The 24,222-nt window shown below is 37.2% G+C and overlaps 2 protein-coding genes across 4 annotated transcripts in view; both read right to left on the reverse strand.

Annotated features, from left to right (window-relative positions):
- Positions 1–1,117: 1,117 nt before the first annotated feature.
- On the reverse strand, positions 1,118–4,576 carry LOC307007285 (uncharacterized protein). The gene is made up of 5 exons (XM_079629099.1): positions 4,501–4,576; positions 4,266–4,379; positions 3,717–3,884; positions 3,381–3,497; positions 1,118–3,235 (listed from the first exon to the last, which is right to left on the reverse strand). Exons 1-5 carry the CDS (start codon positions 4,547–4,549, stop codon positions 3,036–3,038), a joined length of 648 nt encoding a protein of 215 aa, XP_079485225.1. The 5' UTR covers positions 4,550–4,576; the 3' UTR covers positions 1,118–3,035.
- A 6,048-nt stretch (positions 4,577–10,624) lies between these two features.
- kank4 (KN motif and ankyrin repeat domains 4) overlaps positions 10,625–24,222 on the reverse strand; it is a 49,571-nt gene continuing 35,973 nt past the window's right edge. For all 3 annotated transcript variants that reach the window (XM_079628634.1, XM_079628635.1, XM_079628636.1), the window contains 8 exons: positions 21,666–24,089; positions 20,068–20,161; positions 17,461–17,694; positions 15,185–15,269; positions 14,789–15,008; positions 13,782–13,924; positions 13,354–13,554; positions 10,625–11,968 (listed from right to left, as the gene is read on the reverse strand). In XM_079628634.1, the coding sequence (XP_079484760.1) occupies positions 11,855–11,968; positions 13,354–13,554; positions 13,782–13,924; positions 14,789–15,008; positions 15,185–15,269; positions 17,461–17,694; positions 20,068–20,161; positions 21,666–24,089 (3,515 nt within the window). In that variant the 3' untranslated portion in view covers positions 10,625–11,854. The remainder of the gene's footprint in view (positions 11,969–13,353; positions 13,555–13,781; positions 13,925–14,788; positions 15,009–15,184; positions 15,270–17,460; positions 17,695–20,067; positions 20,162–21,665; positions 24,090–24,222) is intronic.

A 24,222-nucleotide genomic window follows, 5' to 3' on the forward strand; every position in this document is an offset into this window, starting at 1 on the left:
TAATATCTTTCACATCTCCTGCAGTCAGATTCACTCGTGTTCACTCTGAAGGAATCACTCAACATGGCTGGGCACTTGTATGACACATCAAGGATGATAAGAGAAATAAAAGCAGGTTTAAAATTAGACCCCATTCAAGTCAATAGGGTGCACATTTTAAAAAGAGGATAACACGGTGTAGGCAACACCGATTTTTGTCATTGTTCTCTGTATTGACAGCACTCCAAATTTACAAAAAATTAAGCTCAATGTTAAAATTGACCGGAGTTCTCCCTTAACTATCAATTGTTAAGCTAATGTAAAGTGTTTCATTTTGCGATAAAAAAAAAGGATGTGACGATTTCCAACGTATTGGGTGAGGACGGCATGCGAAGAAGGTGGCAAGGTGCATGGCATCTGTAAGAAAATATAAAGTTAATCTAAAGGCAAAGTCTTTCATTTCGTGTTTTGGAAAGTCTGTTCTGGGATGCTTTAAATATATGGCACAGAACAATTTTGGCTGCTTATTCAAATTGCTTCATTAAAACGAGCTTAAGCAACACAATTGCTATACATTTTGTCCAAACCTAATTGGATTGTGTTCAATCTGCTTAAATATATGTACAATTTAAGTTTACTTAATCTGTTTGTGTTGGATTACATGAATGATTTGTGTTGCATTAACTGAAACTGGGCGATGCTTAGTTCCCAGCATGCTTTGGATATAGCTGAATTAAAGGGATAGTTCACTTTAAAATTAAAATTCTGTCATCATTTACTCACCCTCAAGTTGTTTCAAACCTGTATTAATTTATTTCTTCTGCTGAACACAAAGAAAGATATTTTGAAGAATGTCAGTAACCAAACAGTACTGTACCCATTGACTTCCATAGTAGGAAAAAAAATACTATGGAAGTCAATGGGTACAGACTACTGTTTGGTTACTGACATTCTTCAAAATATCTTTCTTTGTGTTAAACAGAAGAAATAAATGAATACAGGTTTGAAACAACTTGAGGGTGAGTAAATGATGACAGAATTTTAATTTTAAAGTGAACTATCCCTTTAAGAGAGAATAAATGTTGAAATTAAGTGTTATTTTATGTGTTTTTGAGAAAATGAGAAAAGAGGATGACTTGATGTGTAATTGTGTTTAATGTTCAATTACATTGGAATTATTAGAACCATTTAAATTACAGTTTGGTTAGGGTGTGGACTGATTTATAAATTACACAGCTGTTGCTGAAGGAGCATATAATTCTTAGTATTTAAGATGTTAATAAGTGTTCATAATAGCTAGCTATAATCTATAAGTTCATTTGAGAAATCATGTAAATATGCCACACTTTATTTTACAGTGCAGTTTTAAATACACTTAAGCATGTTCACTAAACTAAGCTGGTTTAAGTTACAGTTTGAGTGTTGGCTCGATTTAGTGCGGTTTTACAACTTGAAAACATATTTTGCATAATATATTGTCATTTATATTATCTTACATACTGTTCCACTTCCACAGCAACAAGGATTGCAGCAATATGGCTACAAACGTCATCTAACAGAAGCACACACATTTTGAATTGTTTAAAGTAATAATGGCACATAGCAATTAGTTTACTAGCATACAGTTTGCAATGTAATTTATTATTTGCATATACAGACACCAAACAGCTATATAAGTGCAATGTCCACTAATAACCTCCCAGGGCATCTTAGCAACGTTTTTGACGCCGTTTGACTTGCTCAAGCCTCACCAAACACAAGACAATTGTTGTCCACATCGTACAAACAAATGTTCCCAGCCTTTCTGCTAAGAAGATTGTAAAATTGTAAGCATCCAGACTGTGATATGCGTTTAATATACGTCTGGATACTTAAGGTAAACATGTAATGTTGTTTGTGAAAAAAATTGCAAGTGCAATCTTTTAACTTCCGCTTATTTGAAACCTGACAAGAGAAACTTAGTTTGCAAATATTATACCACAAACATGTTCTATGATTTAAAGAAGCTATATGCGTTTTTCTGAAATTTAAACTCGCGACTGACACCTGTGGCCAAAAAACAGAACTGCTCTTCCTTTCTGCTCGCTCGTACGTGCACACTTCACAAGTCATCTGCTGCAAGGAGGTCAACATTATGTTTACAGAGGTAAGAACAGTCAAATACATATATTGTTTGAGATAAGTGTTCTGAGTGATCTGAAACGTTTAACATGAACGCGCTTGACGTCACATCCGCAGATAGCGCGGGAAAAATCCGACCCGACAGAAAATAGGAAAAATAGGATACAGGCTTATAGGTGCACCCACTGTGAGCAGACAAGGTGTCAGTATGCTCATCAGGAGATGTTTGAGTCATAAATGGTAAAATAAAAAGGCTATTGTTACGTTTATTTGGGGGGAAAAGTTCCATAATACCCCTTTAAGTGACATTTAAATAAACAGCTTACATAATCCCCTTTCCCCAGATAATAGCTCAGATACAAACTATTCCTATACTACTTTCAGTTCAGAAGTTTGGGGGTAAGATATTTGTTTTAAAAAAAAAGTGCCTTGCACACTAAGCCTGCAAATTATTTAATAAAAAATGCAGTAAAAAAAGAAGTAGTAGAATATACTGGCGGTAGTATCGTGAAATATTATTACCATTTAAAATAATTGTTTTCTTTTTAATATATTTTAAATGTCATTTATTCCTGTGATGGTAAAACTGAATTTTAGGCAGCTGTTACTCTTCAGTGTCACATGATCCTTCAGAAATAATTTGAATATGCTGATTTGCTGCTCAAGACAAAAGTATTATTATGAATGTCGAAAATAATTGAAGTTAGAAATAACATTTTTAAAATAAAAATAATATAAACATTATAATGATCTACTGTCACTTTTGATCACTTCCATGCATTCTTCCTGAATAATATATATATATTTTTTAATCTTACTGATTCCCAAACTTTTGAATCATAGTGCAAGTAACAAAAGCTGAAATGGATAGCAAGTTAAAATCTAACTATATGGAGCCAAGGATTTTTATATGATATTCTGATATTTAAGTTATCCTACAGCAACAAAACAATGGTAATAAAGCTCAGAAGTGGGAGACTGAAGTTGACATCACTCAACCAAATGGCACCATTGTTGTAGAAGCTCCCTTCATAGCATTTCACATTTCCATAGTTTGAAGGCTGACAAAGAGTTCTTGAGATACAACCGTTCAAGGTGTTGTTTCCAAAATCATAATCAAAAGGTAACGAAGAAGCTGAGACATACAACAAATAAAACAAAATAACACTGATTAGGGTCAGTTCCAGATAAATATTTTGACATTTTCAGATATTATAAATGCTGTCGTTTCTCAAAACACTCTTAATGTATTATTGATATGACTGATATATCTGTCTCACCTGTGTCGTTGAGGCAGCGGTCCTGATTACCCACACAGACCAGATCAGAATCACACTGTTTATCATAAAAGCTGCGGCATGACTTACACTTCAGTCCATTTGGGGTTTTGTTTGGTGCTAAAAATCAGAGTTGCACTAAAGGGTTAATCATTTTTCAAATAGTATTTGCAGACATAGAAAGTCTTCCAAACATTTCAAATGTACCTTGTTGTTAATTATCAGCAAATTGATCATTAAGCAAATCAGATATACAGGTCCAAATACTGTTCTTTACTAATTTTAATAATAATGTTTTGATCAAAACACTGTATTAGATGCATTTAAAAATGATCTTACCATCAAAATTATTCTTGTTACATCCATTAGTGTTGCAGCAGGAGAGGGTTGCAGTTACACTTGTCTGCCCAACAGCAACTGAAGCAATGAATTCTGTGCCATTTGCATTCAGCAGCGCACAAACAGCATTCAATAGGCAAAACCTCTCTACTACTGTAAAATTAAAACCTAATCCAGAGAAACAATGCAACACAAATGTAAGAGGACTGTGCATGTATTCCATAACATTACTCTTTCTAACACACTGTAAAAAAAATAGCTGCGATTATTTAGCACAACTTAGAATCCAACATTGTTTCAACTTTAAAAAGTATGTGTTCAAGCTTGACTTAAAATATTAAGTTTAGTTAACTTTAGTTTAGTTTGGTTAAGTTGGATATTTAAGTTATCTCAACAAATTTTAACTAATCGCAGCCACATTTTTTACAGTGCAGGAATAAGGAATAGTGTATAGTTTTTTATTTTTTTGCTGTTGTTTTTTTGTATAATCAATGTTTCGAAATGTTAGAATATTAAATAAAGAAAGACTATTAGACATGTCATAAACACCTGAAAAAGTTCCATCAGTCCTCAGGGTGGCACAATATTGATTTGGGAGACAGTCAGTTAAAAATGGCTTCTCACAGAGTGTAGAGTCACACAAAAAACACTGCAGCATGCGAACTGTTCAACAAAAACAAAAATAAATGAGTGTGACATTTAAAGAAGAAATATTCAAAATCATTAAAACAAAACTTTTAATTAGATTCAGTAAAGCAATTGTACACCTGTTGCTGGAGCATACCTGAGTGGAGGAATGAAAAGGTGAGAAGGAGTCCTAAGAAAAACTTCATGTTGAAACGCCTGTGGAGTGAAGTAAATGTGTTGTTGAACATCTAACTGCATCTCTTATAAAGGGGAGTTGGTAGGGGTGGTTTTAATTAAGATGCATTATTTTTTGTGAAGTACACAAAAAGAGAAGCTTGGTATTGATTGCCAGGGGAAGTCATGTTCATATCGCAAGTGTCCGGGTTCATAATTTTATAAAGGTATCATACTTCAAAATAATTTTTTTATGTATATTCGTGAGCTTAGAATTATAAGGTTCTATCTCCGTTTAGGGTAGTTCTGAGATATTGAGCATCAAAGTTTTTACATTCCATATGGCAAAACTGAGATGGAACACTTTTATTTTATTAATAACTACTAACAAAACATTTTTTTTTTCAAAAATAACACCACACAGGCATTAATAAACACCTAATGGATCCGATTATGTCAAAAACTCAATTTCGACCAAAAGTGGAGATAGAACCTTATAATTCTAAGCTCACGTATTTTTATATTTTCAAAATATTTGTATTACAGTATGGCCTGTAGCTTGAACAATGTTTTGTTCTCCCCAATATTTTGTATCCTGCACAAGAACTTGTTGCATTAGCTTCAATTCGCATTACATACTGCTCTTGTGAGCTACAGTATTGCTCAAGCACCCCTAGTCACTACAGAAAACCGCAGAAAAATATGAAGCATTGTGTTCATATTTTTTTAACTACTGTTATACTAATCATTGGATTAGTTTAACCTTTGTCAGCAACGACAGCAACAAAAAACAATATATATGAAGAAGGCATAATCATTCCGTGAATCCAGTATGAGTGTGATGAAGTGATATGAAATTGATAGTCTCGGCTCATTGTTTACTCTTCCCTACCTCTTAAATCCATTCTAAACTTCATCTGCTTTGAAATTCTTTGAAAACTATGGACAACAATGACACTACATCCAAAATCAACATTTTATTAAAACAATTATTAAAAACATTTTTGTTTGTCTTATGTTAGTTTTAGAAATGAATACATTACAGACATATAAAGAGTCTTCCAAAAACATGTTCTCATCATATCACATTTTTTATATACTTTCCTTATACAATCCAAATTAAAATATGAGGAACAAAATGACAATGGGTCTGAATGTTTTGTGATGGTTGGTTTTTCACCACAGACAGGGCACCAAGAGACTACCCTGAATTTGATATTCTGGTACAGTTATACAAAGATCTGTTTTCATACAAAGGGAAACTAAATTATTATTTTGTCATTAGGATAAATATTTGTATACTGTATATTGTTTGTATACCGATTAATACAGTAAATTGAATATGGCATTGCAACATTATTGTTTCTCATGTTTAAACCACTTTTTCAAATCACATTTTTATTTTGCCTGATGAAATATATGTTATATAAGTAAAAGTAACCTAAATAAGGGTTTATGTTTTTCAGGCTCTGCAATTAAAAACTTAAAATGATCTCAACTCTAGGTTGATTAAGATTGTGATGATGATGATAGTACAAAGAAAGGAACTTCAACATACTTAGCCCAGATATCACAAGACCCAGATGCCACATGTGCTTTTTCACCCAAACATGAATTTTCAAAACCAAAAAGACCATTATAACTTTTTTTAGAAGAGTCTTCTGAAGCCATTCAAACAATACAATTTCATAATGTACTCCCCTTCATAATGTTCAAAATCTGTATGACTTGTTATCCTCCATTAAACACAAATACAGAAATGTTGAAGAATATACTGGCATCTTTTTTCCATGTAATGAATGCAAAAGGAAATTGGACCCTTTTCACGTACTGTGGGGACGCCTTTATAATACTACTTTGTTCCCTTTCAAAGTGGAACTCAACACTGCATCTTGAATTGATGCTATGGGGAACACCATCAGCTTGACCGGTGTCTGAAGCACGTGTGCAAACACGACCGACGACAGTCTGTGACGCTATTACTGGAGCGCCGATGACTGTAAGAGGGCCCCTTCAATGTCATCATATTTTTTGTCTGAAGGACCAGTTTGTATTAGCACATGGTGAAGGCTATTGTTATGGATACAGACTCAAACAAGCGTTTCAGGAAGTGTGTGCCTCCGTGTCTCAGGTTTTTGACAGCCGAGGACACACACGATCTGTGTGTTGTGTGTTTGTGTGTGGAGCAGTACAATAAAGGTATGGCTCTTTTGCGCTCCTCAGTCACTGGTCCGATCAATCTATTGGATCAGGATGTGCTGTCTCTCAAACAAATTTACACAGCAAGAAGAAAATAGCAGTCTATGAAAGAGGACAACTAAAAGAAAAAGTCTTGCTATATCAGTGCAAGTAAAAGTTGTGAAGTTAAAGTTTATACATTTGATAAAGGTAGAGAAAATGTAACATTTTAACTCACATGTAGTCATTTTATAACTTAATCTATTGATTCTAAAGCGTATTTATATCACCTTTATATATTTATTCAATTAAACTGTGTGTAACAATAATTTCTAAACTAAAATTGTACACGTGTGATCGATTATGGGTACAATAATTACATAAATAGTATCTAAATCATACAAAATTATTATTCTAAATAACCATTATTAAAAGCCAGACGATTTTGTCTTTAAAAATCATTTGCTTTGTAGTGATCTCAAATTTGGAGTGGAAACAGGTGGAGTGACTTTATGGACCCTATCTTGCACCCAGCGCAATTGACTTTGTACACCGATGCATGTATCATTCTTAGTTTGCACTCGCGCACAGCGGATTTTCCCTCCACAGACGCACGTCGGTAAATTAGGGAATGGATTTGCGCTCCCGGGGGCGGTTTAGCGAAAAGACGAGGCGTGTTTCGGCGCAAACGTTCCCTGATGCTATTTTGCCGTTTTAGAAAACAATTCCGCCTCTGACCAGGAAAAACCTAGTCTAAAGACAGTGGCACGTTAGTCATATGCTATTTTAAGGGCGCATGCTTGGCCATTATGTAGCGTGTGAACAACGCTCACTTTGATTCTCTAATCTAAACAGAAGCAGCAGGTTTCATTTTTGCAAATCATACAAATTATTACAAGGAAAATATTAACACACGAGGAAAATCATTGTTGTGTCCATGAAGATGTGAAAAAATAGGCATAAATCTAGCTTACACATTTACCCAAATTATTATACGCCTGTTTAACCGTTTAACCTAATTTGAGTGGGTCTCTCCCATCCCCATACAATGTCACATCTCTGTGTTTTACGGCCCTGGTGAGAGCGCCGGTCTCCTCGGGCTGTGAACTGCTCCTGGCGTGCGCTTGGCAATATAACGCTCCGGCGTTATAATAGCAATCCGCCATGGAACAAGAGCGTCTGCTCTTAAAGGGAATGTGAGAGGACGCTCTGATTGGTTTATTTCACGTTACGTCCAAACCACACCTATGAATAATGCAGCTACTTCTGACCAACCCATTTTAGATTTGCGTCGGGCGCAAGAGTCATTTATTCCGCCGGTAAAATAGTAACAGCACCCGGGATCCGCCCACAAAGTTACTTGCGCTTTGCGCTTTGACACTTGCGTTTCAAAATAGGGCCCTATGTGTCACTTTGCCCACAGCTGATTGGTCCAAGTTCGGTTTCCAACCTCTTAGCTGGAACATAACCTGCCCCGGACAAGGTTAGCCGTGTTACTATGGCGATGAACACTAAAATCCAAACCACTTTCATGGTGCCTAAAACCCAGGGTTGGCGCAAACTAAACTGAAACATATCGGGCTAGCCACCTAAACCGGCTTCATGGTATAGGCCCCAGGTCCCTGCGTTCTCGCTACTTGAGGTAGTTGAGTGTGTGAACTTCCTTGAGATGGGCAAAGGAAGACGTGAGGAGACAGAGACAACCCGAAAAGGAGGACCTTCGTTACGGATATTCATTCATTCATTCATTCATTCATTCAACTAACATGTTCAAAACGGCGGATTTATTCGAAGATAGATGTAATGAAACAAGGTGTTGAAATTATTTGAACTTTAAGCACTACTTTTCAAGGCTCGGCTGACCAGCAATGCGTTGCATGGGCAACGCTGAAGCTGATGCTTCACTTCCTAGAGATCAATGTCATTGTTTTAATACATTGAACAGTGCTGACGACATTCACGGGAAATTACTGGTAAGCAATATTTGAAAAACGCTGTTTGAAAGTTGGCCGAACAGACACAATAACACACGTGTAGCCAATCAGCATTAGGGGGCGTATGGCGGTGGAGGAGAGAGAACGAGCAAGAGGGAGATTTGAAGAAAGACTGTAGAAAGAGAGATGGCTGAGAGACATTACAAAAGAAAAAAAGCTCATAAGAATAGTACTGGAAAATGAAGGGTTATGGTCAGGAAAGAGATTTAGGACCTGCATTAATATTAGAAAATGTATATTAGAAAAGCTTTCCAGGGCTGGAGTGAGCTAAGCGGGAAGGCCTAAAAACAGAGACGGAGGTTGCTTTGATTCCGCTCCATATGTGAGTATGTTATCATTATTAATTGTATTACATTTATACATTATATTAACATTTAATACACATGCACAACGTGTAAAACAAGAAGGGCATAGCCTTATTAAAAAACGTGAATACCGCGGTTGCCTGCATTTCTCTGTGGTTGGCTTGTCAGTAATGCGGTATTACAAATTGACACCATCTGAGAGTTTTTCCTTTGCAGAACGTGCAAAATGTCAGGAGAGGTGTCGTATTTTGTCAGAGAAGGCAAATATGGTCACATTTATACAAAATAATTGCTGAAATTTTAAGCTGGTTTGTAGCATACCAAGACAACAGACTACTTTGCTGTCATTAATACTGTAACGGTTATTTAGTGTTCAATTATTGTAGTTGGGTTAGGTGGCTTCCGGGACTGATCCCGGCAATGTTACTAGGTCCTCAACCCAGGATCAATCCCGGGACGTGTTTGCGATCACACAGAATTCTCTGGCAATGGCGAGCTCACCATGCACTTCCAGGAAGAATGGAACTTGGGCTGGGCAAAGCGGCCATGCTTCGAGCCCAGAAACCAATCATCCAGCCGCGAGCACTTGGGACAGGGCAGAGGGTTTCACTCCCGCCCGATGCTCATGGCTGCCTGGGAAAGCAGACCTGCCAACTCAGCATCAGACTCAGCCTGAGCCATCACACCTGAGAGTGAGAGACCAGACAAATCTTTCAGCAGCTCGCCTTAGCCAAAATATATTTTACCCATCGCTTATGCACCCAGGGGAAATTTAATGGGAATTTACTACACTTATTAAGGAGGCGGGAACCGGCGAACATTCAACACTTTAACATAAGATCAGGCCTGTTCCTCTCTCGATCACCACTGTCGTCGCTCCTCCTTTTATGCTTCCGCTCCTCCGTGAGAGATACGAGACCGTTGCGTCGCGCACGTGTCGCTCATTATCAATCAGGCCACCGGCCTCGCGCCGTTCTCCCACGGCTCTCGACCTCATCGTGCTCGCCACATATTGCATAACTACATAGATAGACCTTGTTGTTTATGTTTTGGATTTCCTGTAAACCGAGAATAACTTTCCAAAAATATGTCAGTAAGCAAGGTAAATTCTCGTAAAATCCCCTTGGAAATGTAGCTATTCCTTTAGAATAAACTGCAGTTTGAAAGGAAGTTTTATTTTTTAATGTGAAAGAAGTCTCTTATACCCACTAAAGCTGCATTTATTTTATAAAATATTCAGTGAAAACAGCAATATTGTGAAATTGCATTACAATTTAAATGAACTGATCTTTATTTTATATATAATTTAACATATAATTTATTTCTGTGATGACAAAGCTGATTTTTCAGCATCATTACTCCAGTCTTCAGTCACATGATCCTTCAGAAACCATTCTAATACGATTTGGTGCTCAAGAAACATGTAGCCTATTATTATTTTATTATTATCAATGTTGAAAACAGTTGTGCTGCTTAATTAAATTTGTGGAAAAGTTTTTTTTCTCCCAGAATCCCTGAATGATATCTACTCTAGATATTTTAGTACTTTCAAGAATTTCATTTGTGATCTGCTTCTTACTCTTGATAAACTGTATTAGGTAAGTAAATATTTTTTCAAACCACACAGAAAGGACAAATACAAAATGCATGTTTTTATTAAGTCAATATTTTATCCATGCATATACTTGTATATACTCAAAAATATAGAATTGGAAATAAATAGTCATTACATTTCAGGGTGTTAATTCACAGCACCTTCCACAAGATACTGTTGCACAGTATACATATATAGATTCATACTTTGTCCAGCTGGGTTACTGATTTGTCGTTAAACATATCTCTTCATCACAACTTCTGATGTCTTAATTTTCAGCAGGCACAATGTACAGAGAATACAACTATAGCCCAGTCCATTATAATGTGCTGCTTAAATCTGTCTGCAGGGGAACTTTAAAACTTGTATCTGCAAATCTTTGTTAAATATACACTTTTTTAAATAAGTTGTAAAGTTAATATTGCAGAAGGTTAGAGTATATGGTAAACTTTGACAGTGATTCAATCGGGACTGTTTGCTGTAATTACTTGTCATTGAAGTTATGATAGCTATATTGCACACCCTTCTTTTTTCTTTGGGTGAGGAGAAAAATAGGACAAAAACAAGATTTTATTCATTCAGATCAATGATATATTACCAAAAAATAATTAACAATGAAAGCAAGGCTTTTATCTCAATTTTTTTTAGTGATTGGCTCTCTGTTGGGGAATAAAGAAACTATGATGGGATACAAACTGGCAACACAAGTGTTTGACTGTAAAACTCCTTTCAATGTTCCCTCTGGAAAGGCAAGGAATGGTTCGGTACTGGGCCTGACCCAAAAACACCCTCATATATATATAGGAAGACACATCAAGTTATACTAAGACAGGCCTTGGATACTTCTGGGGGGAAATATTACAGAAAAGTGCAATAAAAAATAAATATAGTGTGTATCTGATCACTTCTTTAATAACATTCGTAGATTACTTTTCATCGCCTGACAAAAATATAGTCACATTACCTGAAAATAGAAGGCTAAAACATGTAACAATGTACCATGCCTGCTAAATAGCTACAGTAGCTGTGCTTCAGGACAAATGGGGACCTTCTGGGGAGTTTAGGGAAGCCCACCCTCCATGGCATCTTTGATTGGCGTACGGAAGTACATTTCTCATTGGCCGTTTCTCAAACAGAGAATCTGCGAATTACTGGCAATTGCTGTCTCTCTATAGTTGACTGTTGGCCTGGCCAGCGAGTCAGGTTGAGGCAGAAGAAAGACGATTCTGGCAGAGCCAGTTGGACATGAAGACAAGTCCACTGGACTCAGAGCGGAGCTGTAGGATCTGTAACTGTGGCTGGATCAGCACGAGCTTTCAGAAGATCAACAATCTCAGAGTGGGACGCCTTCATGGCTACTGACAAAGCTGTGTGTCCGTCCTATAGAGGGAAAGAAATGGCATGTAAATGATTTTGAAAGGCATGTTTGTGGTTTTTGAGGATGACGGCATGTCATGCAACCTGCCCACGTTAGCATCTGCCTAATTTGTGTAGATCCTACAAGTGATTAAAGAGTTTCAAATGGGAACACAGACTTTGTGAATATTTTGATAAAATTATAAAAGATAATTTTTTTATGGCTCCATCAGACACTCCAAAGCCTGGTGGATGGATTAAAGATTTGGAGAGATTGATACATAAAAAAGTCATGAATCTATTTAAAAAGGCAAACAATATTGGGATAAGTATGAAGCAGGAAGCATTAAGTAGTTTGATATTCAGATTATTATTATTTTATTAATTTTTTTTTTTTTTTGCTTAATTAGCTTGATGCATTTATGTTATAAAAATATATACAATACCATTCAAAAGTTTGGGTTTGGTAAGATTTTTTAATTGTGTTTTGAAAAAAGTGTATTATGTCCACCAAGGCTGCATTAAACAAAAATGAACTAAATAAATAAATAAATACAGTAATAATATTAGATATTATTACAATTTAAAAGAACTTTCCATTTTAATTTGTAATGTAATATATTCCTGTGATGGCAAAGCTGAATTTTCAGCATCATTACTCCAGTCTTCAGTGTCACATGATCCTTCAGAAATCATTTTAATATGCTGATTTGGTTCTCAAGAAACATTGTGATTTTTTTCAGGCTTCTTTGATAAATAGAAAGCTCAAAAGAATAGCATTTGTAATAGAAATCTTTGTAACGCTATGAATGTCTTTACTGTCAATGTAATGTGTCCTTGCTGAATAAAAGTATTTAGAAATTCGTAAAAAAAAATCTTACTGACCCCAAACTTTTATAGTTTATATTTTATTATTATTGCTTAATTATCTTACGGCATGTATGTTAAAATATATTTCCTACTAATAATAAATGTACAATCTATTCTAGACCAATGAATAGTAATGACCTAACTTAAACAAACACCAAAAACCTGAAGTAACTAATTTTTACCACTAAGTGGCAGTGTTGTATCTTCTTGAAATAAAGCAAGGCTTCATGAATTAACCCATGGCTTCACATAGCTCTATTATGACAGCACAGAGGATCAAAGTTTCCTGTTTTCTCCACAAAAATCACATGTGTCAGAATTTATTTTAGGTCTTGCATTGTTAAGTGTTGCACACTTGTCAAAACAACTATTTTGCTAACATGCATATGGAAAAAAAGGAGCAGAGAAATTAAAATGAGTACATATCACATTTCTAGTTAGGTGGGATGCGGGATGCGGAAATGCGGTGGCCTAAAATGTTGTTTTTTGTTTGTAGATGTCTTGATTTTAAATAGCAACTGAATCAGTGTCTCTCTCACCTTATCTATGGGTGACATGTCACACTCTGGTCTCTCCAGCAGCATTTTGGCTATCTCAGTATGACCGTGCTCACAGGCACACATCAGAGCAGTGGACCCATCCCGGTCCTGTATGTTCACATCAGCCCCGCAGTCCAGAAGAACCTGGACCATCATTGTCCGCCCATGACTAACTGCAAGCATCAGTGCTGTTTGCCCTGACTAGTGGGGAGTAATGAAAAAGAGTCTTATTTATAAAAAACGACCTTTATCATACCCTATAATCAAAGAAATTATGTGCTACATAACTCATCGCTGCACTCATAGAGAATTTGTACAAGTTAAATCATTGAGAATTGTCTGTCTGGTATAACAAGTGGCCTACATAAGTAACAAATTGTATGTGTGTTCTTGCAGTACCGGATGTTGTGGCGTCTTGCTGTGTGTACCTGGCTGGCTCGTGCATTGATTTTGCCCATTCTCAGAAGCTGCTGAGCCACCTCCATGTCCTCAGGGCTTTCTGCCGCAGTAAGAGCTGCCAACATTATAGCCGTGTAGCCGGCCTTGTTCTGGTGATCCACCTCACACAGTCCTGGTGGACATACAATTAAAGAAAACGTTGGTATATTCAAAGGTTTGAAGTTAAAGAGAGAGTGAGAAATGGAACTTGAGATTTAAACCGTTTTCATGCCAAAATATAAATGTATTGATACACACACATATGACAAAAGTGGAAACTGCTGCTAGAAATGTAAATCATAGTTAAAATCTTAGTTGCTTTGGTACATTTCTCGAATCATTCCTAATATTTGCAAACCAGAAAGTACATTTCTCAAAACAATCTGTACAAACAGCACCACACTATGGATTACCTGCAAAAGCCATAACTTGCTCAAAATCTTTAGTTCATCTCTCAAAAGTAAAGGTGTATGAACATAGCAGTGCCATCAGAATGGCAAGTCCATTTGTCATTGTTCACAAACAAGATAGTCAAAATGCTTAGTCATGTTACACAATGATATAAACTAAATTAAACTAGATGTAAAATAAACTAGATGTAAACTAAATTATGGTAAATGCCATAGACTGTAAAAGCACAAGACTGCACTTTATCTGGCATATATATATTTCAACAGTGCACATTTACACATTACTCTATTTGGGATATTGATTGCAAGAGACTGGACAAAATTCACAGTTACACTTTTACTGTTGGTCTGTCATCGAATTACAGTAAAATTGCGATATAAAGAAAAAAGACAAGACTATAGATACTAGATAGATAGATAGATAGATAGATAGATAGATAGATAGATAGATAGATAGATAGATAGATAGATAGATATTGGCATCTGCTGTAAAAAAAACACTTCTTCAAAACACCACTTTAAATTCTCAATAATAATAATAAAAAATGCTCAGGTTCATCTTGCCTCAGGTCTAAACAGTCTCTCACCTGTGTCTAGTAAAAGCTTGACCACAGAGAAGTTGGAATGGGACACACTGTAGTGCAGAGCCATGTTGCCATTACCATCAGCCAGGTTCACTATATAGCGCAGTAGAGTGGGAGTGTGGAAGCCCACCTCTCTCAGGTGAAGTGTGACTGTTTCAGCCTGTGACTCCTTCTGACTGGACACACGGAACCACTCCTGATATAACACCATCAGAACCTGCCTCTGAGATTCACACAGGCAAGAGTCAGCTCACTAAAGTCTATTACCGGTAAGTCAAATTAAACGTACATCTATATTAAAGTATGTTCATTTTTGTGTTAAATTGAAAAGACAGAAAAATGACTTTCCATTGTGCATTAAAGGCAATGATTCAAGTTTTATATATTTATATGTCTTACCATGTCTTTATTTGGGGCAGCAACCTCAGCCATGCGATCCTTCAGGAAATGACAAGCAGCCATGAAGTTCTTATCAACTAACTCACTGCAACGACACAGATTGAGCTGTAATTTAAATCAAAGGGGCATATTAAACTCATGAACAAGATATAACATTGTCTTTTCAGTTTAAGAAAATATCTAACTGTTTACAGAGAGAGACAAAAAGAAGCTAATATAAAAAAAAAAATATTAAATCATGCAGTAGTTTTTCAACCGGTATGTAAAATCATTTTCAAATACAGATTGGCTGCACACCTGAGCCTCAACAGAAATCTGTATTTGATACATAATGAAATACAATGCATTTTGGTAATTTGAATCTTGGTAACATTAGTTGAGAGTGGCTCATATTGGACTGGCGTCTCAAGCAAATGGTTACCAATATCTGAATGGCTCAAACATCTTCATAACAACTTGGCACATGCAGTTTCTGGAAAAGTTCTGTCCCTTGAGGAGTATGAATTGTGTTCATATGTCTACAGATTTATGTATGTGTTTCAGACTCTTGTGTACTAGTGGTGGGCCTACCTACACAAACATACAAAAGTTTGGGGTCAGTTAGATCTGAATATTTTTTTATAAAGTCTCTTATACTAACCAAGGCTGCATTTATTTGGTCAAAAATAAAGTAAAAACAGTAATATTGTGGAATATTATTACATTTTAAAATAACAGTTTTATATTTTAAAATGTAATCTATTCCTTCAGTCTTCAGTGTCACATGATCCTTCAAAAAATACTTCTAAGATGCTGATTTGGTGCTCAAGTAACTTATTATTATCAATGGTGGAAACAGTGCTGCTTAATAGTTTGGTGAAAACCATGGACATTCAAATAAAGTTCAAAAGAACAGCATTTATTTGAAATATTCTTTTGCAACATTATAAATGTACAGTATTTACTGACATGATTGATCAATTTAATGTATCCTCGCTGAATAAAAGTAATTTCTTTCAGAAAAAAAAGCTTTATTGCTAACCCCAAATTTTGACACTTTCCTGTTTTTCATAAACCATATTAGAAAGTATTGGTCGGAACAAGTTGCACAAGAAGATCCATTATGTATCTCAGGTGAATTTAATATGGTTTTATTTATATAAAATTAAAACTGAAGTGTGATATAAATATATCTTTGCATCTTGTGTGTGAGGAGGATGTATGCAGAAGAATTTCAACATCATCAGCCATGTGTTTGTCTGCCAACTCACCCACAAAATCTGAAATAATTTTGGGAATGTATATAATTATAACATTTCCCTACTCCAAAATAATACATATTCTAATGAAATAGTGTGTTTAGATAATCATAAAAGAAGACCATACCCTTTGCTTTCCCCATATGTTCATATGGTTTAAATGGTTCAGCCTTTTGTTGTGATGCAGTTCTTTAAGTGGACCGCAGTCACTGGGCATATTAAACCTGTCACTCAATGCTTGTACTTTCCTGCCAGATGAAGGGCAGAACAAAAGGCAGGATTGTGTCCTATTCATAACAGAGGCACCTGCCTTGGGAAACATGGTCACTGCACACTTTCATGTGTTAAGCCAGCTCATATTATTAGCTAATGAGCTTTTCACAACAGGTTGAAAAAGTAAAGGGGACTAGTACAGAATAATCATGTGGAATCATGTGGATCATCCTAAAATACTCTTGGAAGGTTGTGATGATTGCATATATATAACTCCCATAAAACTCCCGACTGACGACTTAAAGGTTGTGTAGGTAAGACTTGTCTAAAGAACTTTTTTTCAAATTGGCTTAAACTGTCTTTATATACCAATACATAATTAAAATGTAAGCTCTTTGAAAAAGAGAGTATAAAAATTGAGTGACTATAGTGTATTTAATCTTCAAAAAACACAGCTCATTAATTCCTACCGGGACGAAACAAGTGATTGGCTTGCGCGACTGTCACTCTCCGTCGCCATGACTACCGCCGCTATTACTGGCTCTGCCCACGTGCGCGCAGTCGCGCACCCGTTTTTAGGTGGGCGTGAATGAAATTAATGAGCTGTGTTTATTGAAGATTAAATACACTATAGTCACTCAGTTTTGTATACTCTCTATTTCAGAGTACTTGCATTTTAATTATGTATTGATATATAAAGACAGTTTAAACAAATTTGAATAAAAGTTTTTTTTAGACAATTCTGACCTACCCTACCTTTAAGCCATAGGGACTTACGTAAACATAAAAACCTGTAACTCTTTTGACCACGGCCCTCCATCTCACCTGACAGGCTGCTCCTCCTGGGGACTCATGGCGGCCTGGCCTGCATCAGGCTCTTCAGAGCCCTCTGCCACCTCTGCCTGAACCCCATCACCTTGCTCCCCAGTAGCAGCAGCCTCCTCCTGGGCCGTTCCACTCTCCTCTCCCTGCTCCACCTCAGGCTCCGAGCTATCCACCTCCTCAACCTCGTCCTGATCCTCCTCCCCACTGGAGTCCTCACTGGAGGTGGTCTCATAGCTGGACACACAGATCATTTAAATCAAGGGGGTTCTTTTGATTGTAACCCATTTTGCATTTGCAAACGTTCTATTAGTAGGATTTGAAATCAGACAAGCCTGTGTTTAGTTACGACAAATACCACCTGACCATGTGTGCTTCAAAATATATAATAATAATAATGTTTGCCATTTTAATTAGTTTTTTTTCCTGTCCTTTTATTGTATTTCATTTAATTATCTATGACCATAATGTTTATAATAATAATAATAAACTGTGATCTGTTAACACTTAATAAAGTGAGGAAACCCGTTGCATTAAAATTATGAAGTAAATACATGTCATGCGTAATTGAAAAAATTAAGTTATGTGGAATCGTCAAGCTCACATTACTTATTTTTTTCAATTATGCATGAAGTTTATTACTAAATAATTTTAAGGCAACAGGTTTCCTCATTTTTTTAAGTGCCAACAGATCACTTTTTACAGAGTAATAATAATACTTACCAATTTTGTTTTACCATTTTATTTGCATTTATTGTATTTTATGTGTAAGCTCTGGTTTATATTAAAAAAGGTCTTTAAATCTATTTTTGGTTTCGACAGTCCTTACCGCTAATGGCAAACAAATGTAATCTGTCTGTTGTGAATGGACATGCACAATCCAAGTGTTTATACAAGCTGTTCAAATGAGAGAGACCACTGTGGGGTCTGAGGGGTTCTTATGTGTTGAGCCAGTCTGAAGAATGCTGCTCCTTCATGGATGTTTTCAGATAGGCAAGAGGAATGGCATTCCCACAAGGACATGGGTGAATGGAGGCCTATAGCAGCAGGTCAGGTGACTACACATTTATTAGGGTGTTGAGCATGAGGGCCTCTTTTGAGTACTTCAGATTAGAGACAAGAGTGCCATGCATAGGTTTATTATGCTGCTAACATCTTAGTAATTAAGATTTTGAAACGTGATTAATGCAATAGCTTTGCATACGGCTTATAAAAAAGAGAATTGGACAGAAAATGAATATGCTGGTCAGCCAAAGGCGAGGATTCAGTGACTTTGATACTGCTGTTTGCGCTTGGCTGACAGAGCTAAATAACAGAATGAAATGATATTATGGTGGTTTAGGTCAAAACTGTGTGCAAATTCTAAAAACGCCAGCTGTCATCGAACAACAGCAGTGCAAGGCCTCTCTCAGGATAATCACAGTCTATCAGACTAATACACAAGCCAAATCTGCCAACACTCCCACACGGTCTGAGTCTCAAAGAATATTTCAAAACAGCAATATAAATTAAAGGTCACACATGTATGTCACTTGATATAATTCACGATATAGCTATTCCAGCATGTTTTGACATACTGATAAGATAAGGTACTAACTTGTGTTTTGGTCTTCAGTAATGCAAATTAATTCATTGTGAAGCCTTCCTGCTCAAGGGTCTAAAGATGTCTGTCCAAAATAAGCAGATAAAGTAGTCGAACTCTTTTGCATTCCTTGAGCTCATTGCTCATTCACTTAATTATTATAATATACTTATATTAAAAATATATAAATTAATATAAAACTATAAACACTAAATAGTTTAAGGTAACTAGTGTTATATGCCCAGAAACCATCAACTGAAACAATTATTTACATTGGACTAAAAATAAACACACACATACATAGCGAGAATGTGGCCACTTCATTTCAGACGTCCACCACACCCCACTGGTTTACTTACAGATCTCCAACTTTCAAATACTCTCTCTGGGCTAAAGAAAGAGATCGGTTTAGCTGATATAGAATTATTCCTTTCTGATCAGGCAAACGAAAGGCCAGCTGTTCGCCAAAATCTATCAGGATAATTATCTTTTCGTTGACGGCCTGAAACAGAACCATCTCTGCTGCCAAGCTTAACAAATCATTCACCGCACACAGTGACAGACAGAAACAGACACAGCAAGAGAGAGAGGGACAGAGAGAGGACTTTTTTTTTCGTGTCATCTCACTAGGCCTCGCTCATCATGCAACAGATCTCACAGAAAACAATACAGACACCTCATGGCCCATTTCTAACAGAGCACCTTGATGAAGGATGAAACAGATTAAGGGATGCAAAAGGACAGGCCAGACATCTGATGTCATGGATGTTGATGAAATAGACTCATCTATATCAACACTTCACATGAAAACACCAGCAACTGTGATTCTGGCAATTGGTAAATGTAAGGCAAAACCTTTATTTATATTTTTAGGAGTTTCCTAACTTCACTTTAAACATTATTTTATAACTTCTACACAGATGGTAGGTGATTTTATGAAAAGCATTACCATCCATATAAACTGTAATGCTGCATGCAGATAAATATGCCAAATATTCATAGTATGAACATAAAGAAACCCAACATACCCTCCATTTACACCAACAAACTTCAAGTTCTTCTTCGCTCCCCCGTTGCCCTGCTTGTCAGGACAGTCATTCTTCTTCATGATGGATTTGAGGCCTAATATGGGATAGATGGTCAGATATGTGAAAACGAAAGCCAAGTCTGCACCTGTTCTTCATCCCTAGAAGTAAGTTTAATATACTGTATGCACTATTCAGTCCATTTGTCCAGCCTAAAAAAAATAAAGCACGTAGTACTTTTGAATCTCTCAAAATTCCTTTACCAGAAGTAATATGACCAACAAAATGCTGAACTGTACACTTGCTGTGCTCCACAGAGTGTGTAAGTCAGTTGTACTCATTCATAATGCAGCACACCGAACTGTCAAAACAACTGTTACAGTCACAAAGGAACTGATATTTTAAATGAAATGCTCTAAAAAGAGAAAATCATTCTCACCTGCCATACAAATTCTCATCAGTCATGTGATTTTAAAGGAGATTATACCACAAAGCATTTACAGAGATTTGTCCCCTAGTGTTTGTTTGATTGTTGCGAAGAATAGAGGTGAATAACAACTAAAGGAGCCAGTGGATGCAATTACAACAAAACACAAACACATCAAAGAGACTGGAATGCTTCCAGGAACTAGAAAAAAGCTCAAAAAGTCCCATAAAGACTGTGCATTTCCAAGGACACAACAAGACCAGTCTGAATTAAAAATAACCAGGAAATTATTATTTAGGTCACTTTTAAATGACCATAATATATAATATTCAGTGGAATTGTAGAAGAACATAATTAGCACAGAAAAGAATAATTAACTGTGGCTGCACAAATAACAATGGATGCCAGAATTTATGAGACTGCATAATTCTGCAAGCACTGTAATATGAGCCAGATGCTTTTAAACTGTCAACACAAAATCCTAAATTATCTTGGCATACAGCTAGCAACTTCAATATGATAGTGCATTGCCACTGGGTCTCTGCATTGCAACAGACGGATTTCTGTGCCACACGCATTTATAATCAGGCAAAAATATGCATATTAGAACGTCTTAGTTCAAGTTGACTTTTATGTTTGTTTCAGCTCATTAAATTGTCATCTCTGGCTCTCAAAACCTTAACTTCCAACTCCGTGAGGCCCGTTTCACACATTGTGAAGCTTGTATGCGGTGTGTATGACGGTGCGATGTCATTAGTATTTGTAGGTAATATGTATGTAAAGTGTATAGCATGTACATTTTGGACATGTTACATTTGGACAATATTAATGTATTGACACAGCATCTAAAAATGGTAAACCTTTTTATTTTGGAACTATACAAATATGTATAAATCCTTTGAGGTTTGTAGAATAACAAATGCATGAAGTTCACTGAATACTGAAATTTTCATTTTTTCCCCCTCAATGTTGATAGCTCAATATGCAAGATGCAAGCTTTATGAAACAGGCCTAATACTAATATTCGAGGCCTAATACTAATAATCGACACCAATACCAAAGATATAAAGGCCAAATCCTTTGACCTGACTCAAAGAGACGGTCGCATCAGTCATTACTGTACATTTAATGAGCTTGGTAAGAAGGCGCATGACTATACTGAATAAGAACCTACCTGATTGTCGTGTAGCCCCTCCTTTCTGAACAGGTGAGTAAAAGGCAGACAGGGCACTGAGGGACCCTCTCAGGTGGCTTTGAATAGAGCTTATTTTGGAAGAATGAGGTTTCTGGGAGCTCTCTCCTTTTGGGTCCTGGCCCCCACTTCCCAGACTGGCCCACTGCTCGTTAAGAAGCCCCTGTATACGATTAACAACCTGACCGATTGCAGCAGGAGAAGCTGTGGCTTCAGCTGCCCTTTGAGATTGAAGGTGAGGATCCAGTCCTTGTATTTCTCCCGGTTCCTGCTGTGTTTGCAAACCTGAACTTCTTTCTCCTCTTGCTTCGTCTGTTACTGTGCTCTCAACCCCCTTATTCTCAGCAGATTCTATTTCTTGGAATGTGAGCTTAGGGATTTCATTTTCACTGGCCATAGACTCAACCATGGCACTTTCTACCATGACATATTCCTCAGTGTCACTCTCTGCAACAACATTTTCACTGACTTTGGTATCTATAATCTGGCTTGACACACTATCTTTGATATCACCCTCTTGTTCTTTGTCTTTTACAAAGTCGGTCATCTCTAGCATGTCAGAGACTTCCTGACTAATGTTATCTTTTAGATTATCCAGGACCTCAGTCTCGATTGCCCGGTCACACATGACAATCTCTACCCCTACAATTTTCTCTGCAGTAGTGACTTGTGCTAAGACTTCAATGTCTCGAGCTTCTACTATATTTGTCTGAGTGCTTGAGCATTTAGAATCTGTTTCTTTGGGACCCTCAGCTGGTTGAGGTTCTGTCGAGACTCCTCTCTCCATGACACTTTTGCTGTCTGTACTGACTGATGCATCACAAGTGACAACTGGTACAGAAAGCGTCTCTGTCTCGATAGGACTTTGAAGTTTCTGCTCTTTCACTTGGTCAATCAGTTCCTGTATTCTCTCATCTTTTTGTCTATTCTTGTATATCTGTTCCCCAAGTAAGGAATTTGTAGTTTCCAATTCACAACTGGCCTTGCTTAGACTCTCTTCCAAAGTTTTCAGTTTTGCTTTCAGCTCCAGGTTAGTGAGAAGTTTCTGTTCGGCAGGTTGAGCTATTGTACTTTCCTCAATTATAATTACACTTGGTCCCTCAAAAGTTGTAGTATCTTCTAGAGCAGGTGTACACTTGGATGTAGCACCTGATTCCTCTGATTCCAGCGTTGACTTTTTATCTTCTAACAAAGTCTCCTGCTTTTCTACTTGCTCTGAAAGACTCTTCGATGCTTCTTCTTGAAGTGTAGACTCCTGAAAAAGTCCCTCTGCTTCATCTGGATCAGTTGGAGTTTCTGCTTTGTCTATGAGTATCACCGGGACAGACACTGGAGCTGGCACTTGTTCCCTCTCTGACTCTGTATCAGTTACTGGTTCATTTTTTTCAGACTCCTGTTCTACAATAACCTGCACCACAATATTTTGTTCCTGTGACTGTTGTTCTGTGGTTTTGACAGACTGTATTGCTTGAACTATTTCATGATCAGCTGCAGTAACTGTGGAAAGGGAACAAGTATCTTTCTTCTCACTGATAACTGGAGGAACAGCACTGACTTGCAAATCGGTTTGAGGAACCTCAGTCTCATTCAACTGCAAAGAGCTCTTTTGTTCAGACTGGTGTTGCTGAATTCTTTGAAGCAGTTGTTCCCTTTCTGTTCTAAGAGAGCATATTTGAGCCTTCAACTCAGGGATGGTCCTGACTTGCTCTTCTAACTCACGCACCCTTTTCAGTGCAGCTGTAATCTGTTGATGCAAGCTGGCCCTGTCCTGGGGAACACTGCCTCTCCTGTCGACTCCATCCGCCGGTCGAAAAAGCTTCTCAGCTGAGCCATTCTGCGACTGGGAACTCTGCTCATCAGTTGAGTCTGAACCTTTCCTGCGTGGGACATTAACAGGCATGCTTGAGGCTCTTAACAGGTGAGGCCTAACAGTAAGGCCCATGGACTGTTCATTCTGAGAAGAGGTCTGTACTCGAGACTCTTCCGCAGCCTTCGGCGGGGGGGTGTAACCACTCGCAGGCATCTTTGACTGGCTGGCCAGGGAGCTTCCACTGGTGCTACTGCTACCACTAGTGGCATCACTGGCTCTGAACTCAAAAAGCTTCTGGACTTCAGTTACACGTGACTTAGGTTTGGACCCTAAAGTGGAAGTATTGGCCCACGTATCTTTGGCTAGAGGTCGAGCGCCATGTCCAGGAAGGCTGAAGTTGCGTGGCAGTGTGCTGTACTTTGGGCCTCTGTTCTTGCGTTGAATGTGTACCCTCTTGATTGTGTTTCCTTTCTCTATGTCATCAACATACTTCAAGAAGTCCAGATCCAGGTGAAACCCATAGGGGGTCTCTACAGAATATGGCAGCTGTTTCCGCTGTACTCCACTCTCAGAGCCTTTGGAAGAAAAGCCATTTGCTGAAATATAAGATACATTGTTACACATTTTGCATTCTCTTATTGTAATTCCAATTCAAGCAGACATGGTATTATTAAGCATATGGAGCATAATGAATCAAGGTGTTATCACTGTGCAAGGATTTAGAAGACA

The sequence above is a fragment of the Phoxinus phoxinus genome (genome assembly GCF_949152265.1).
Source record: "Phoxinus phoxinus genome assembly, chromosome: 11".
NCBI classification, from domain to species: domain Eukaryota; kingdom Metazoa; phylum Chordata; class Actinopteri; order Cypriniformes; family Leuciscidae; genus Phoxinus; species Phoxinus phoxinus.

What these genes read in the sequence shown, in the direction of transcription:
- LOC307007285 (XM_079629099.1), bottom strand. Translation starts at nt 4,549, where the DNA reads ATGAAGTTTTTCTTAGGACTCCTTCTCACCTTTTCATTCCTCCACTCA. An exon ending in CTTTTCATTCCTCCACTCAG is followed by an intron (nt 4,380 to 4,500) that starts GTATGCTCCAGC and finishes TTTGTTGAACAG; the next exon opens with TTCGCATGCTGCAGTGTTTT. An exon ending in GACTGATGGAACTTTTTCAG is followed by an intron (nt 3,885 to 4,265) that starts GTGTTTATGACA and finishes TCTCTGGATTAG; the next exon opens with GTTTTAATTTTACAGTAGTA.